General features: G+C 47.6%; 1 protein-coding gene across 1 annotated transcript in view; it reads left to right on the forward strand.

The window, feature by feature from the left end:
- The window catches only part of LOC142574370 (uncharacterized), a 46,597-nt gene extending 36,108 nt beyond the window's left edge, over positions 1-10,489 (forward strand). The window contains exon 5 of the mRNA XM_075683470.1: positions 10,363-10,489. Coding sequence (XP_075539585.1) covers positions 10,363-10,466 — 104 coding nt within the window. The 3' untranslated portion in view covers positions 10,467-10,489. The remainder of the gene's footprint in view (positions 1-10,362) is intronic.
- The last annotated feature ends 6,520 nt before the right edge of the window (positions 10,490-17,009 follow it).

The following is a 17,009-nucleotide window of genomic DNA, read 5'->3' on the forward strand; positions in this document are numbered from 1 at the left end:
CTGGAGCAGATGTTAAAGTTCGACTGCGAAGTTCCAGGGTGAGGTCGGGGAGTGCAGCACCTTCCACCAAATGTAATAAGATGATTTATTATGAGGCACTAGGCCCAGTCTAGTAGCACTGGCAGTAGACGAAAGCTGATCACGCGCACAGCCGACACAAGAGCGCCTTCTTCGTCTTCGTCTTCACCACAATATGAACTTTATCCTCGCTCCTCATCCCTTCCCATTCAACGTAAACGGTATTTTCTAGGTAAACCTCTCTCAAAAGCTGTAGACAATCTTCAGCTAAGCCTTCCCCTTCCGGAATATCCCACAAAATGTTGCGGTCTACGGTGTCATAGGCTCCTGTAATGTCTAAAAAGGCCGCATATAACGGTCTGCTTTTTACTTTTGATATTTCAATACACTGAGTAAGAACAAATAAGTTATCATCTAAACGCCTACCTATTCTGAAGCCATTCTGAACTTCTCCCAAAATGCCATTATTCTCTGCCCATGCTTGAAGCTTTAATTTGATTGCCTGCATTACTACCCTGTATATTACCGATGTAATTGTCAACGGTCTATACGAGTGAACTCTTTCTCCCCCTTACCATTATAAATTTAATCCATTCTACTTTGTCGCCAACTGTCTGGTATTCGTATATCTTTTAAAGTTTTTTCCACTGCTTTCACCAGAGATTCCTTACTTTTTGGTCCTAGTTCATTAATCAGCCTAACGGGAACCTCGTCTCGCCCCGTGGTTGTGCGCTTAGGAATTTTCTCTTCCGCTTTCTTTCAGTTGAAATTTGTCAGCACCAGCTCCCTTTCCACTTGGGTCTCTTTCATGCTTGTTTTTTTTTTCAAATACAACCTCGTCATTGGCTTGGAAAGATTCGGCTGTTATTTTTCGGATATAATTTATTGCCGCTTCTCCTTCCACTCTGTTTTCATCTTCGTCTAGGATATGTTGTTGTATTGTTGTTCACTTCCTGCCTAATAGTTTTATGTGGTTCCAAAATATTCTAGGTGCGGCCTTTTTTTTTCACACGTATTTCTGTCAACCAACATTCACTTTCACCTTTTAATTTTACTTGCACCAGTATTTCAACCACAGACTTTTTCTGCCCGTGTATTTCCCATTTACTGGTTACGTCATCCTGCGACAACTGCGCCTTCTTTGCCTGCCTGTGCTCTCGAGATGCTTTCTGTCGTTCGGCGATCGCTTCCTGTATCTCCCTGTTCCACCAGCTTTCCCGTTTCTTTCTTCTTTTCCAACGAACATGTTGTTTCTCTTTCCGTATTTCTGTCGTTATTACAATTAGAAGCTCACCATATTCCCACTCTTGGCCATTTGTAAAGTTCTTCCTCGACTCTAGTGACTATATTTGCTATTTGTACAGCATTCAAATTTGGACTCGCCATCTTGCGCTCCTTGCTCTCTTTCCCAACTACATATACCATTTTCAAAATGATGCGTTTATGGTCACTCCCTATGCTGCTAAACCCTTCCTCATCGATGACCATTTCTCTCAACTTATCTTGAATTCCTTCTGTCATCAGACTGTAATAACTGGTCGATTGCCGGTTTCCCACTTCCCACGTGATCTGCCCTTCACACTAAGGCCCTGTGTTCACGATAACGAGGTTATGTTGCTCACAAAGGTCTAACATTGACTTCCCGTTGTGGTCGGTATAGCCATCTAGATCCTGTATGTGGGCATTCATGTCACCTAATAGGATAATTTCAGCACCATTCCCGAAACCCTTAATATCAGCGCTTATGCATCCCGCCAACTCTTTATTCTTCTGTGTGCAATTATTTCCGGTCCACAAATACGTAACGCCCAGCCAAGCTTTTTTCCCACTCATTGTACCTGACAACCAAAGATGCTCTTGACATTTTGAATTTACTCTTTTTCATTAGGCTCCCTGATGGTTGAGCATTCCGACTCCCCCTCCCTTTCTTTCTGACTTAGTTCTTTTGCACCCTTCCAAACATAATTCTCAATAACTGGCGGCTCTTCTGAGTCTCTAAGGTGCGTTTCTGTAACCGCATACACCCCTATTTGTTCTCTATGTAACTGCCCCTCAATCTCTGCCCACTTTTCCTTTCTGCTGCTGCCCTGCATGTTTATGTAGCATATTGCATGGCGAGCTCTCTTTCTTGCTTTCCTCCTTTTTCTGTTAACGACGACGACGCTCTTCTGAGGTTCCCCTGGGGGACCTTCTTTATTACTATCTGCTCTGGCCTCCTGAGCGCCTGCGGGCCCCCTAAAGAAGCAACAGCGCGACCACGAAGTCGCCAGCCCACTTCTCGTGCCACCCTGTAATTGAAGTGAATCCCATCTCGTTTAAAACCACCACAACTTCTCACTTCCCTGTTTACTTCGACAACCTCGAAGCCTTTCTCTTGGCTCATTTTCCATATTGCCTCTTTAGCAGCCACTACGGCTCTTTGTAAGTGACTGTCACGTACAGGCACTTCCGGCACCGTGCACACCACGATCTGGGCCTGAGGGGATAGCTCGCGCAAGTCGTCCATTCCCTTCGCCAAGCGCTGGGCTAGTCCTGTCCCTTTCCTGTTCAGGACGTCATTTAGTTGCGCACGTGGGAATTTTCCGTGAGCTTTTCTTTTGCTCGCTCCATGACAGAACCCAGTGTCCGCCCTGGAAATGTTCCTACCGCCACTCTTCTGTCGCTTTTCACCCTCTCCACAATTGCTTTTGAGCACCCAGCCAGGTTTGAGTCGCCGGCGATAATCACCCTTTCACTCTATCCTATCTCGCCCTGCTTCCCTTTGTCCTTTTCCGCGTGATTCGGACTCGACAAGGGGCATTGTCCCCTGGGCTCCTGCTTTTTCCGCGTGGCGGCCTCAAGGTAGGTGCCGCTCTTTCCAGCTAACCCTTCATCACGCTCCATGCATTCCACGTATTTCGCTGACACTGCCTCGCCTGTCGCGTCGGGGGTCTGCGTTGCATTGTCACGCACATTCTCGTTCACAATGGCGGCCCTGTTCAGCTTTTCCTCGGCTGCTTCAAGTCTCTTTTCAACTATCTTCCGTGCATCACGCTCCCTGTTTAGCTCATTTTTGAGCCCTTGCACCTGTTTGAGAAGCTCTTCCTGGAAAGCCTCCATTTTCTGCAGCCTAGTATCGACATCACTTTGTGTGCCGGTTTATTCGATGCCCTCCCCATTCTCATCCGCCTCCTCATCTGCCTTGAGGGACACCCCGCTCGCTGCTTGCTTTCCCGTCTTTCTCGCCATGTATTGCACGGCTTCTTGCAAATACTATAATACTATAATAATGCTACTACTGATGCAAATACTATAATATCAATGCAGAGCGCGTGCCTTATAGCAAAAACCTATACCAAATCCTCAAAATGTCGCAAAGCAACACTTACCACTGTTTCAAAAGCAATCAATGCTGCGGAGACCGAAGGTATGACACGCTCTCGCACGCACTCAACCACGCGGCCACGGTCTCATTTTCCTACCAAAACATGCACAGTAAAACCACTAATAGCTATTTGTCTTGTCAATTCCAAGCAACTATTTAAAGACTACAAACGCTCAACGTCCCACCCGGCTGCACGTGTTGGAGCACGTGGCACTAAAGGACGCTCTAACCATCCTGCAAAACCAAATGTACACGAAGAACACCCGCGCACCCGAAATACTTGAGACAAAAAAAGGAAAGAAAAAGAAAACCACCCAATTACTATGTAAAGGGAAAAAATCAGCAAATAAAAAACAGAAGCAAGCTCAAAGCATGCACAAAAGCTTATGATTTTGTCGCCGGCACGGAGCCCCGAAAAGCACGTCCATTTGCCACAAGATATACAACATCATACACAATATACAAACGGCACTATATTGAATGCTTTTGACTAGCGACTTTCAATTGTCAACACGGTGGCGACGGCGATCTAATTCTTTCACTTCGAAACCGTAGCGGATGGCGCTTCAAGAACCGCCGACGTTTACAAAATACATTCTGTTGAGATCGCTTCAACGTATTCTCGCCTAATTTCGTACAGAAATGGCAAACAATGTGCTATCCTCGACGTCCGTACGCCGCTGCAAATCGGATACGTGCGTGCCGGCGCACTGTGTGACGGTGCATGCCGTTGGCTGGACTTGAGGCCGGACGTATTGTGTAGGGATGAATCTGACCGGGGCGCTGACGCCACCGTTTTCGAGGACGCCTTCGAAATCATGTTTTGCCTTCCTGTCCACAGACTAAAAGTATTCGGCTACGTCGAGGACGTCGTTCGATGCTACACGCTGAGCACCTGCGTGCGATCTGAAAGTATATTAGATGAGAGCGGACCGAAATACTAGCATAGCAACCAAGGCGGCTATGATAGAAATTACTCGAGGATACTGCTACATACGAGAACCAAAGATTACTCAACACGGTTGGCGTGACAATATCCATTGACGATATCAGACGGTGTCTGTTGTGTTATATCCATCTCCAGGAGAGTCGTGGTAACGAAGATTTCTGCGGTAGTCTACTAGGCTACAACTAGTTAACTATAGCGTAAATACAGTGGCTGAAGCGTAACCGTGGCGACATGTGACCGGTAAGGATAGCTCCGAGCGCCTCTACTGCAAAGCTGTGTCAGCGCCGCGCTAGCGGTTCTTTCTGCTAGAGAGAGGGTGGTTTCGTTTCTTACCGACGTTCGAGTTCGCCAGTGCCCTGCAGCTTTCTATAATCCCGGCACTCGACACTGTACAACGCTGCCGTACCCATGCGTGTCCCATTTGCTTGGCCTCCCGTTCACGTCTCGGCATAGCCATTTGCCCCGTACTCTTGTGCCTTTCATTAGGGTTTTCATACTTCGTAGTTTAAATTGTCCCTCTACATGTTATCTTTGAGAGCGGCGCCTTTTCTTCATAGTTGCCGCCAGCCGTATGTGCAAAACTGCAATGCAGAAGTAAGCAATTTGTATAAGCTTTTTTTTTTTCAAATGTGTTCTCCGGATACTTTTTCTTTGTACGTTTGCTTGTACCACGCCTTTTAGGAAATACATCTTATATTGGTGGTCGGTGCTTCCGGTCTCTGTAGTGTCGTGTGCACTAGGGTTACTGTATATGCTACCAAAGGTAGCTTTGGTAGCATATAAAGTAACTCTAGTGTGCGCTCAACGATGCATCGCGGAGAAGCCGCTGCTCGCGAGCGGAGACGCAGACTAAGCGGCACGCAAGTGGCGCTGGATATACAGCTGTATATCTGGTTGCCTGGTGCACTCGAGCCCCTCCTTGCTCTGGCGGCAGGGCTTGGGTTCCATCTGTGGATATGACGGCGTCGCTTGCGGGGGTGGTGCGCTCACACCGCCCAGCTACGTGCCGACGGCGCCAGCAAACGTGTTTTGCTTTCGCTTCGAAGCTGTCACGGATGGCGCGTCAAACCGGCCACAAGCGCATGCATTTGAGATAGCCTAACCTTCTCCTCATCCTAATTTCACGCATCCAAACGAGAAAGACTGGCTGATATATGCGTTCTCTGGGCCGAGATGCCCGAATACGGGCTTGTCTCGCTGTGCGTCAGCAGCCGGGCGCTGCTCTGAGTTGAACTATTCTCGTATCGCAGCTCCCCTTCGAGCTAGAAGTTTTGACGCTGGTGGTCGCTTGTCATGAAATGTTTAGACCTCAGGTTAAGCTAATTAGCATTACTTTCCGTCGAAAAAAAGTTATTGTAGCCGATGTTCTTGTCACCGGCGGCAGCGACGCAAGATACGCACGCAAGGGGAGAACGTTCTTCCCCTTTTGACTGCCACAAGAGGGCGTGACATGTGAAATGCGTGTGAAGGAGGAACTCACGGGCCTGAAGGAGGAAAAGATCTAGTTAGTAAGAGTGTATAGTCGTAGATGAACTTGACGAACGCACAGTTCTGCGCACTTCAAGTGCTGCGTTGTATCGCAATTGATAGGGGAGTGAATGGCACCTTTTATACCGGATGCTGAAAAGGAGGTATTTATTAATCATAATGAAGTACAAGACAGACATCTTTTTTTTTTTTTTTGCTGTACACAAGCATATGATTGATTAAGGGTTTTAATTCCGTTGAATGAAGGCGAAATGTATATCGTTTTAATTTTAAAAATCCGTCTACATTCCAGCCTGCCAACGTGCATGCACAGCTAACGTGTTGCCGACGTTATACAAGCACCATCACTATACAAGTGACGTACATCACGCACGCCCGCACGTGTACGGAAATGCAGCGTACTTCCTCATTCTTCTAGGGCCTCCGCGAAGCGCAAGTACCTTACTGAACAAATGAAACTTTAGAAAGTAAGTTGCGTCAGAAAATTCGTAAAGTTCGACTTCGACACAAGCTGCAGACATGACAACTTCGGATTGTAATTCGAATATACGAGAAAACATAGCTCTGTTACGCGGAAACTCAAAGACAAAGCCCTCTTCCACCTGCCTTTTGAGGTCCGTTTGAGTGGCAGCGGACGCTAAATGGTGGTACTACTTTTGGATGAGCACGAGCCCGCGAAAACTCCCGGCTGACTAGAGGCTAATAGCTTCGCTGTAAAGATGTTTTTTATTTCTGAATGTTTGTTCCCTCGTCATATTAGTTCTGTACATGTCTTTTCGCCGTAAGCTTCGCGGCCCATTTCGATTGACCTTTGTCTGGCTTTCCGCAAATTCATTGAAACATCCTCTAGATACAAGGCTTCTTTTAATGTCCACAAGCCAATTAATGCACCACTATCTTAGAAAACAACCATTTATGTGTTTTCGTATGATGCAATGTTTCCTGGAATCAGCAAACTTGTGAACGGTCTTACGTGAAACAATCTAGCGGAGAAACATATTTTGCTGGGAATGCTCTCCGCGGTTGTATGATAACAGCATGATTTTCTAAAGAAATCAAACATGGTTGTGCCACATGTCTGGTACACAGCATCACAAGTTTGATGACGCGTCGTCATATCTGGCCTATTTAGGACTTATCCACGACAATTCCGTCTCGTTAACGCCGTTCTTAATTCATTAAATTCTGGTGCTTAACTTGCCGAAACAAGACCATTATCAGGCCCACCGTAGTCGAGGACTAGAATTAATTTTGTCCTACTGAAGTTTAACGTGCACCCATTGCGCGATACGCTGCTGTTTTATTTTGTTGTTTTTATCTTTCGTTCCCATTTAAGTGCAGCAGTCGTGGCTGGGAATTCATTCCGCGCCCTTGAGCTTAGCAGTGCAACGCCACAGCCACTGCGCTACTACGGCGGGTTCCGTAGACAGCGCTAGTGACGCCGCTTTTTTCTCACTGCTTCCTGAAAAAAAGAAAAACACCGCTTTTTTTTCTTTTCTTTTTTTTTTACACCGCTGTACGCCCGTAAAGCTTCTGCAGTGTCACACGCGTTCAATTTGGTTGCATTGTGATACTCGCAGGGAAAAAATGCATAACTTGGGGCCGTATAACGTAAAACTATTCCAACATATTTTTATTCCAATCTCCTGACGTCAAATTTGCGTATCCGCCGACACAAGCGTCGGGCAGTCTCCGCAGGGTTGTCTGAACAAACCAATGAAACGCTCTCCTCGTTCATAGGAGGTCACTTTTGTTTGCTTGAAAAACGAGTAACATTGCCTGCACTGAGCGGCATGTCGTATCTAATTGGCTCACAAGAGGCGAGGGGCATGCTCAAGTGGAGAGGTATTCGATGGGGCCGAGCCACTGCACTGAATATCGATAAACGGATGAAGAGGGTGGTGCCCGCATCTGCGATTCGTCCGCTTTCTCGTACTTAGCTTGCTGTGGCTCGTCGACAATCGCGGCGGCATGCAACAGAAGCTTAAGAATGACGTTAAAACGGATCCTCAGCAAAGAAGAGTTGGCAGAACGAGGTCGTAAATGGGCCGAAAGTTCTCGAAAACGTTACACGGCCACGCAAAAAGTTTTATTACATGTAAATAAACCCATGCTCTCCGGCAGGGGCGAGTAGCCAGTACCGGAGCGATCGGCGGCAGCCATCCTTTATTCCTTTCGGAACGGGGCCGCCTGCGGCTATTCAGAAGAAAATTCAGTTTTGTTCGGCATATCAATGCATCTTTAACGCGTACGCGTCACTTTGACGCGGTAGGTTTTTGCGGTTTTCTGACGTCGCGTGTGAGGCAGGTGAGAGGCAGGGCCCAGACCTAAAGCTTTTGACCAATAGCCAAGGGCTAATGGCAAAAAGGCGTTGAATCAGAAATAAATAACTCTTTTTGTTTTGTTCGGTCAAATTATGCATAATCAGTGTGTACAAGTCATATCAGATGGGGAGCTACCGCGGTTTTCGTGACGTCGCGTGACAGACAGGTGAAATGGGAGTGGTTCAAAAAAGTTTTCGACGAATCACGGTGGGCTGATTGCAGAATCGGAATAGAAAAGTTTGAAATAGTTTTACGTTATAGCGCCCTTGCATTCCTTTCAGTAACCAAATTGAATTTTTTTCTTGGATGGACTTCATGTCAGGAGTGTACGTCAACGCTGTGTCAGCTTGGGCTGCTGCACACTCGAGCGAAGTAATTGCGCTTTTGAACGGGAGAGAGGCGGAGACGAAAGACATGAGTGCTTATGTCAGTGTCTTCGTTTTTATTTGCATCATGGCTTGTGCTAGCTGTTACAGTTGTACCCGTGAATAGGTACTTGTCACCCAATAAATATGGTTAATGGTTACTCGCGAGAAGTCTTTCATCGGTTCCCACCCCCACCCTCTCCTCCTTTCCAGGGTTGTTTCGTTCTGCAAGAAATGTTCCATCACGCGTGCATTTTTTATGAGAGGTCGTCATTTGCGAAAAGATTTTCGCTACACGTTATTCTACTTTTAATACTTTCAACCATCTAGACAAAATATTAGCAATAAAGTTGACTAATTTGAATAAACACTCGGTAGGTATCTTTAATGGCGCTCTGTAACGCCTCCTTCACCATATTATATGTCCCAGTCCTTGAAATCATTCATGGAATGACTTCCGCATTTTGTTCAGGAATTACATAGAATATTTAATTCAGGAGCTTCAACCTAACGCAAGCGAATGGTGAAATCGTATTTTTGACAACCACTATACAATTTTGAAAACATACGTCGCATTCAAAACAATGTAAAGTCTGATAGCTTTGAGAAGTGCATTCTCACATTGCGTCGTAAGTGCTTTCAAAATAAAAAGTGCAATATTCAATAAATACTCAAGTATCGAGCTGCAAATCTAATTAGCAATAGTATATCGCAGTTTCGTAACCTGCACCTAATAATACGTGTAAGGCTGGCAATTTTTTTTTTTTGTAATACACACTGCTTTGAACTACACTGCTAATTTATGAGTAGGACTGTCGCGAAATCCTCGATAAATATTCAAATAATTTTTTTAATACAGAATTCATATATTACATTTGTCGGCTTGAGATGCTGCAACAGGTGCAGCTTATAGAACTGCTACCTCTTTATGTGGTACAGCGTTACAAGTGCATAATCGTCGTTCTTGTATTCTTTTAATTGTCAAATTTCGGTCATTTTCCCAAAAAGATATCGACGTTCTGCATCAAAGTTTTGCTCCCATGAGTCACTGGATTTTTACTTACTCCCGTAAATGCAACAAATTGCATGCAGATGGCTCTAGCGATTATCTCACGAGATTATTTTTGAGTCTTACATGTATTCGAACAGGAAAATCAGAGTTGGCGCGGAGCTAACGCTTCCCCTTAACAAGAGAATCGAAGATTAAGAACCTTTCATGAAGGTAACATGGCTGCAAACGATACAGCAAATACTTCCAAGTGGCTGGAAAAGTGTCACGGACATTGGCGAAAGTCGACACTGCACCGATGAAAGGATTGTCCATAGAGGAGTGTATAGGACCCATGGAAAGCGAGTAAACAATTCGCCATTTAGACTTTGCAACGGATACTTGGAAACAGGCAGCGTATTCTAAAGCTGATTACCCAACTACTGCAGTTGAAGAGAACTGCAATTCGATTTTGAAAGTTCTCGAAGTATACGATGGCTAATGTGTTCGCCTCTTTTCTCCTAACAGTGACTGTAATACGTAAGCACACATCTCTTTTATTCCTTGTTCAGCATTCACGAGAACGGCTTATTTTCGCACTGCGCTTGCTAGTCTATTGAGTGCAACATCCGCTCGCTTCTTTTTAGCTGCGAGAACAGCGGCAGGGACTCCGGGAGGAGTGCTTGCCGTGTTCTCGCTGTTGCAGTTGCTGAATGAACTCAGCATACGTCGGTAACATCTTTTCGATTTGGGCGTCACTACTTGGCGTGCTCATTTTTCAGAAACCCGCCTGTGCACACTCCGTGTAAAGGACGTTGTCTGCTTATTCGCTCTCTTCTAACCGTGCATGTCTATTCTCGTTCTAGGAGCCACCACTAGGTCCTGCTGCCTGTATTTGTTTCCGAGGTCGTGGGTGGCGGCTGCTGTTGCAGAACAGTTTCGCAATATCATGACAAAACGGTCCACTTAAAATAAATGATGAAATGCCTTCTCCTTTGTGTGCTTTCGGGTCGTATCTAGATTTATACATCCGTTCGATACAGCGCACTGGCCACGTTGCACCCTTGACCTTCACATAATAATGATGTGGCATATTGTAGCACGAAAGCCAGATGTCGCCAAACAACGCCATGGAGGTGGTGGTGAGTTGTCGATGGACCAATGAATCACGTAGAGTAGATGTAACATGATAGTAAAGAGGCCTAAAGATAGCCGTTGTAAAATGCGCAAAATGTGCATTAAAATGTGATAATGGCTATTTAGGTGTACTATGAACATACAAAGGACGTTACGAAGGCATGATACACTAGCATGTGAGAGTGGTTACAGCATGCACGTAGCACAATTGCTTAACCAGCACCCTTGAACGCAAGGCTCAGTTTTACTTTCCAAATGGCTGAATTTAAAAAAAATTAAACTAATCTAATAACCCTTCAGGTTTTACTCACTAATATAACAGATCGGTGTGCTTTAGAGAAATCTGTGAGCAGGCATTTTATGTTCAGGTCTTGCGTAATAATCGCAATGGAACATGCTCATTCTCTAGTACTGATCAAAAATGGGAACACAGACAGTGGTATATACTGAGCGGCTAAATTGAAGAAACGAAATAATACACCATTCTGATAGAAGATCGGTGTGCTTTAGAGATGTGTGTGAGCCGACATTGTCACGTCGTATTGACGGTCAAGAACACAGTAGCAAAACTGTGAACGACGACACTAACCCTTCATTTGGCGAACTTGCGCTCCTAAAAGCTAGTGACATTCCGGACAGTTGTGTGCGTGTAAGACCGCGTATGATTGGTAGAGTTCTCCGGCCCTACACTGACGAGAAGCGAAGTGGTAATCTTGTGCTAATCGAATTGATTAAAACGGGGAATTTGCGCCTTTTGGGGGGGGGGGGGGGGCGTGATGAGAGAGCTGGAGTCGATGGCTCCGCAAGCTGTTGGCGAAATGTACCTATGTAAATAAACCTGTACACACAGAGCAGTTGTTGCGAGCTTTGATTGTAACATGTGGTGCTGGACCAAATAAAAGTTTATTCACTCACTCACTCACTCACTGACAAAGAACGGAAAATTGAGGGCCAGGAGCCCACATCAAGAACGGAACGTTGCCATCCGGAGCGACGGACAACCAACGACCTGAAATTGGCTCAAATTGGAAATTGGAACCGTCGATAACATTCGAGAAACTTACAATACATGCAGGCGCGTCCTGCGCGGAGCGATAACGTTTAACGTTTCTTAGCCAGAGAAAAGCGGTGACCCGAGAAAGGTAAACAAGTACACCCGAGAATACGTTGAGGTTTCATTAAGGAAGGCATTTTGATTTTTCTTACGCAGAACACAGGTGTGCATACTTTGTCGGCACACAATCGTGGTATAGGCCACTTCGGTGGCACCTTTATTTAATCATTATATATATATATATATATATATATATATATATATATATATATATATATATATATATATATATATATATATATATCCGCCGCGATAGGGGCAGGCTCAGCAGCCGCGATGGTCACCGCACAAATCTAAGCAGAGCAGACACATCGCGTTCCACTCTTAAAGGTGAAGCTTAAGCGTCCTAAATTTGTTTTCTGTTTTGGGCTGTCGAAATACCACTTGAAACCACATCTGGTCAAAGATGTTGCGTTTTGGGGGGCACGAACAGGTAGTCGTACATGACTGAAGCTGGTCAGGCGATTCGTTTCAATCGTTTTTCATCGCGGCGTGACGTTTTCCAGGGCGAAAACTGGATATGCGCGGCCTGTAGGTGCCAGCACGTCGAGGCGAGGCGTAAACCCGTAAAGGTTCACGGGACGCGTTCTATGCTCGCCGCTTGGGGTTCAACAGATGACGGTTCCGACTGTCCGTTCGCGGGGCCGGTCGCACTTGCTCTCTCTGCACCTTCATAGCAAAATATCACACACTCTGTTCATTTTTAGAGCCTCTGGTCGTCGCGTCGAAATTGCAAGCTATCAGACCAAGGCATTCGTAGCATACCCTGTTCCTAGAGGTTACGGCTGCGACAGCACTTTTGCAGAGCACTTGCCCCCCAACCCTTGCGTTCAAGGGCATTGTTAAAACACTATAGCTAGCGTCATCGACCCGTTTTACTACATCATTCCCTCACAATAAATATTTTATGATCATAGCAGCTAGACATCTCTAAGTCGTCGTCATTTTCTAAATACTTCATCTTACGCTGGTTACAGCGACTGATTTTTAGACCTCCTTAAAGCCATGTCGCATCCACCATTCAAATGCGTTATCCCATTTCAATCGCTATTCGCAAGTCATCACCACGTGCAGGGTGCTTTTTCACCATATCTGGCCATTGAACCAATAAACATTACTCACAATCATCAGTTCGCGTGTGTGACGACAGCAGCAGTACGGCGACGGCAGTAACGACGAATGCATGTGAACGAGTGGCATGGACGTGCGATATGGGTAAGAAATGCAGAAATTAAATGCTCACGGAAGGCAGCACATGATACCAATTTGAGTACGCACATGAGTGACCTGACAGCGAAACAAGAACAACCTGAATCCCGTGTCCTTTTATTAACCATTCGGACGAGTAGCGTGGTGCACTGCTCCCCTTGGCCAATTTGTGTTGTCGATGCCATAGTAGAATTCGTTGCAGCGTTATACTCGGACACTATGTGCGCCAGGAAAGAGCAGGCCTTAAAAAAATAAAGAATAATTAGACGTGCAGTGTGGCGGGGAAGCGAAACGCTCGCCGCCTACGGCTTCCGTTGAGTTCTTTGAAGGATTCGTAACCTCTCCTTCCCCCACCGCCCTCCCGTCTACTTTTCCGTTGCCTTTTATTTTTTTTTTTTTTTTTCTGGCTATACAGGCAATTACAGACGGGGTCCCTGCTCACCCCGGCGCTAGCTAAGCACGTGTGTCCGAGCGTGTACGCGAGTGACGTGTGTAGACTGTGCGCTAAGGAGAGAGCCACCGCGGCTCACATCCTTTGGGACTGTAGTATAAATCCAGGAGAAGCCAGCGAGAAGAGGACGATCCCGCCGCAGCTAGAGGCTGCAACGAGGAGCTATGACCAAGATACACAACTCAAGGCCGTCCAGCAGGTCTCGGCAGCTCTAGAGAGGCAGCGACCTCGCGAAACCGAGGAGAAGGGGGGCAGCACGCCCAGGAAGGGGGCGGCGGCCCTCTCGAATCCGCGGAAGTAGCGAGGAACCAAGACCTCGAGGAGCACAATGCACGAGACTGACGTAGTGGCCGCGTCGCGGTAAAAGCGTGTCCTGTCTGCGTGGAGGGAGCCTAACCGACTCTGCAGGCATTTTCACTAAAGTTGTTCTCTCTCTCTCTCTGGCGCCTTCCCTCTCTCCCGCTCTTGTCTAGACCGCGTCTAGACGCGTCAAGCGAGAGCGCTCGTTTTCTTTTCAGTCGCTCCCTTTGCAGCCAGCCATCACCGACAACGACCGTACGTGACGTCACTTTACTAACCTGATGATAAGGCCACCTTTGCTGAAGATAGGGCCTCCTATGTAAACGTTGGCCAGCCCTTCTGAGGCACCATATGCCTGTTGATAACATTTATAGCTCAGGTAAATAAGATTATGCAGAGCCTAGGCACGGTGGGAATCAATGTAACCGAATATTCCTTACGATATTGTAATCTCATTTTTTTAATATATTGACGATATTTGACGCTGAAGTTGACGGGCTACGACAATCATGATCTGATGTTAAATGTGCATTTGTTTTCATGTTTGTGAAGATGTAACGTAACTAATGCATGTTCGCACGACAATGCTCATAATTCCATGCAATAAAGAAAGAAAAAAAAGAGCCGCCGTGCCATCGGGGCAAGCGTGCTCGACCCGCACCCCGGCGACCCATGTTCGATGCCAAAGGCATTAATTTATTTTGTTTACAGGAACCTGAGAAAGTTAAGGTTCATCCGAGCATTCTGTCACGTGTTTTTTTCTCTCTGCGCCATCGACCATTTTGCTACCATCTTCCGGTCACGTCACCGACTACAACGTATTTATGGCGTAATGGGGCACCTAATGCTTTCGCGTTAAAAAAGAAAAATAAATGACGCACGCTGCTATAATATATACAAATGCCTTTACTTCAACATCTGCGATGTTCGGGATGCACCCAAAAAGCCTATGACTGGCTTTACAGAGGGGCGCACCCCCTCTATATCGCGTCAGTTGCGGACAAACTGTAATCATATTATTGCGCTAGCAGTTATGTGAACACTCCAGGCGCATTTCTGCCGTAGGCGTTAACCGGAGGCTGTGACAAGATCGTCGCCGCGCGCCGTGAGCTTTCTGTGCGAGCTTGCGAGGGTGAACCGGCGATCGCTGCTTAATCTTCCGCACACAAGCGATGGAAGCGGGCAGGATGCGCGCCGTCTTCTGTTGCGCGCAAGGATCCGGGGGATGGTAGGCAAGGGGGGGGGGGGGGGCGCATTCTACTCCGGGCGATCACGCGCGCGCGCCCGAGCCGCCATATCTTGAAAGCCATCTACGACGAGGACAGAATCCGGCCGCGCCTAATGTTTTCGCGGCTTAGTTCGTGTTGGGATGCGAAGCACAGCACGAAGGTCAATTCGCTTGCTGGTCAATTCGCTTGCTTCTTCGCTCCAGCGTTTTAGCAGCGAGTTTCCGCGGCCATCGAGTCAGAGGTGTTAATGTTTGCTTGTGCGCCCGTGACACCATGCTTGTTAATTTAGTTAATATTGCCACATCCTCTATGGTCGCCGCGGGTATGTGCCAGGCGATGAAAACGACGCTGAAGTAGCGCGCGAGTAGTAAAACAGAGACGACAACGACGTCGCGTTGACTGCGCTGATAAAGTGCTTTTACACGTCCTCGACACCGGCTTTCCCGTCTCCTACTAGGCTGTGACACTGGTGGAGGTGCGGCGTAGGATTGCCTCATGCTCGGCACCCCTTCGCGGAGCCATACATCGAACACGGATCACCTGCATTCGTCGAAACTCCTGTTCGCCGGTACAGTCGCCGCCTGCTAGGCCTCACGCCCGAGTTCAACCCTTTGCTGGACCCTGCAGGAACGCGTCTACCTACTCCAGCCATGGCTACTATAACTCCATCGCAGGTGATGCTACAGAATCCTAAGATCCCAGAAAGTTTCCATGGTGACGCTTTTGAAGATGCCCAAGATTGGCTGGAGCAATTTGAGCATGTTGCCAGTTATAATGACTGGGGCTCCCAGCAAAAGCTGGCTAATGTCTACTTTGCGCTACAATACAGTGCGCGGACATGGTTTGTGAACCGGGAGAGAAGTTTGACCACATGGGATGCCTTCCGCACCCAGCTGCTAGACACATTCACTAGTAGCGACAGAAGAGACAATGTGCAGCGCCTGCTCGAATCCCGCATTCAAAAACCAAATGCTTGCCATGTTTGCGGAAGATATGACCCGCCTTTTCCGCAGAGTAGACCCTGAGATGGCCGAAGAAAAGAAGTTACGCTATCTCTTGCGCGGAGTGAAGGAGCAAATGTTTGCCGGACTAGTGAGGAACTCACCGTCGACAGTGGCCGAATTCACCAAGGAGGCTACCGCTATAGAACGGGCACTACAGCAACGGCACCGCCAATATGATCGCACGAACTCGCCGGTGAATGCTTCTATTCTATCTGAGAGCTGCGGCACGTCTCTGCGTGAAGTCGTCCGGGAGATTGTGCGAGAGGAGATCCGGCAGCTCGGGATTTCTCCTATGGCACCAGCGGTGGCTTATGTCGCTGATATCGTTCGGGAGGAAGTTCGACAGGCCTTTTCGTCGCCCGGCCGGCAGGCGGTGCCGCGACGGCTAACCTACGCGGAAGCTGTCTGTCGTCCACCTCCCGCCACTTCGATGCTGCTGACACCGTCAACTACTCCGACGCAGCCATCACCGCCACCGCCGACGCCCTATTTTCAACAGTCACAGCCGCCGCCAGCTATGCCGTATCGCGGCCAGTCGATCGCTGCGCCTCGTTTCTACGGCGAACCCCCTGCCGGCTACGCGCTTCGAAAGACCGATTTGTGGCGCACCGCTGACCGCCGGCCGCTGTGCTTTCATTGCGGCGAAGCAGGACATGTTTACCGCGCGTGCCACTACCGCGCAGCTGGGTATCCAAGGTTTCCCAACTGCAGTTACCCTGTGTTTGATGCTGCACGTACCTGCGACGAAAATACTACAAACTTTCGGCCGGAAGGTTCAGCGACGCCTCGATCGCGTTCACCTTCTCCGGCTCTTTACACCGCACCGACCCGTCGCGATTTTCCTGACGCCTCTAGGGGCAGGTCTCCTAGCCCGCGCCGGGGAAACTAGATGCAGCGACCTCCGGGGGTGAGGTTGCAAACCGTCTAACTTTGCAACAGCCCCCATCAGCGACGAACGACGACTCTAAAGCTCCGCCCTGTAACCGACGCCGTCAGCGCCGATCTTGTCGTTTGCATTGACGGCCACCAAGTGGCCGCTCTCGTCGATACTGGGTCCCATTTTTCCATA

The sequence above is a fragment of the Dermacentor variabilis genome, chromosome 3 (assembly GCF_050947875.1).
Source record: "Dermacentor variabilis isolate Ectoservices chromosome 3, ASM5094787v1, whole genome shotgun sequence".
NCBI lineage: Eukaryota > Metazoa > Arthropoda > Arachnida > Ixodida > Ixodidae > Dermacentor > Dermacentor variabilis.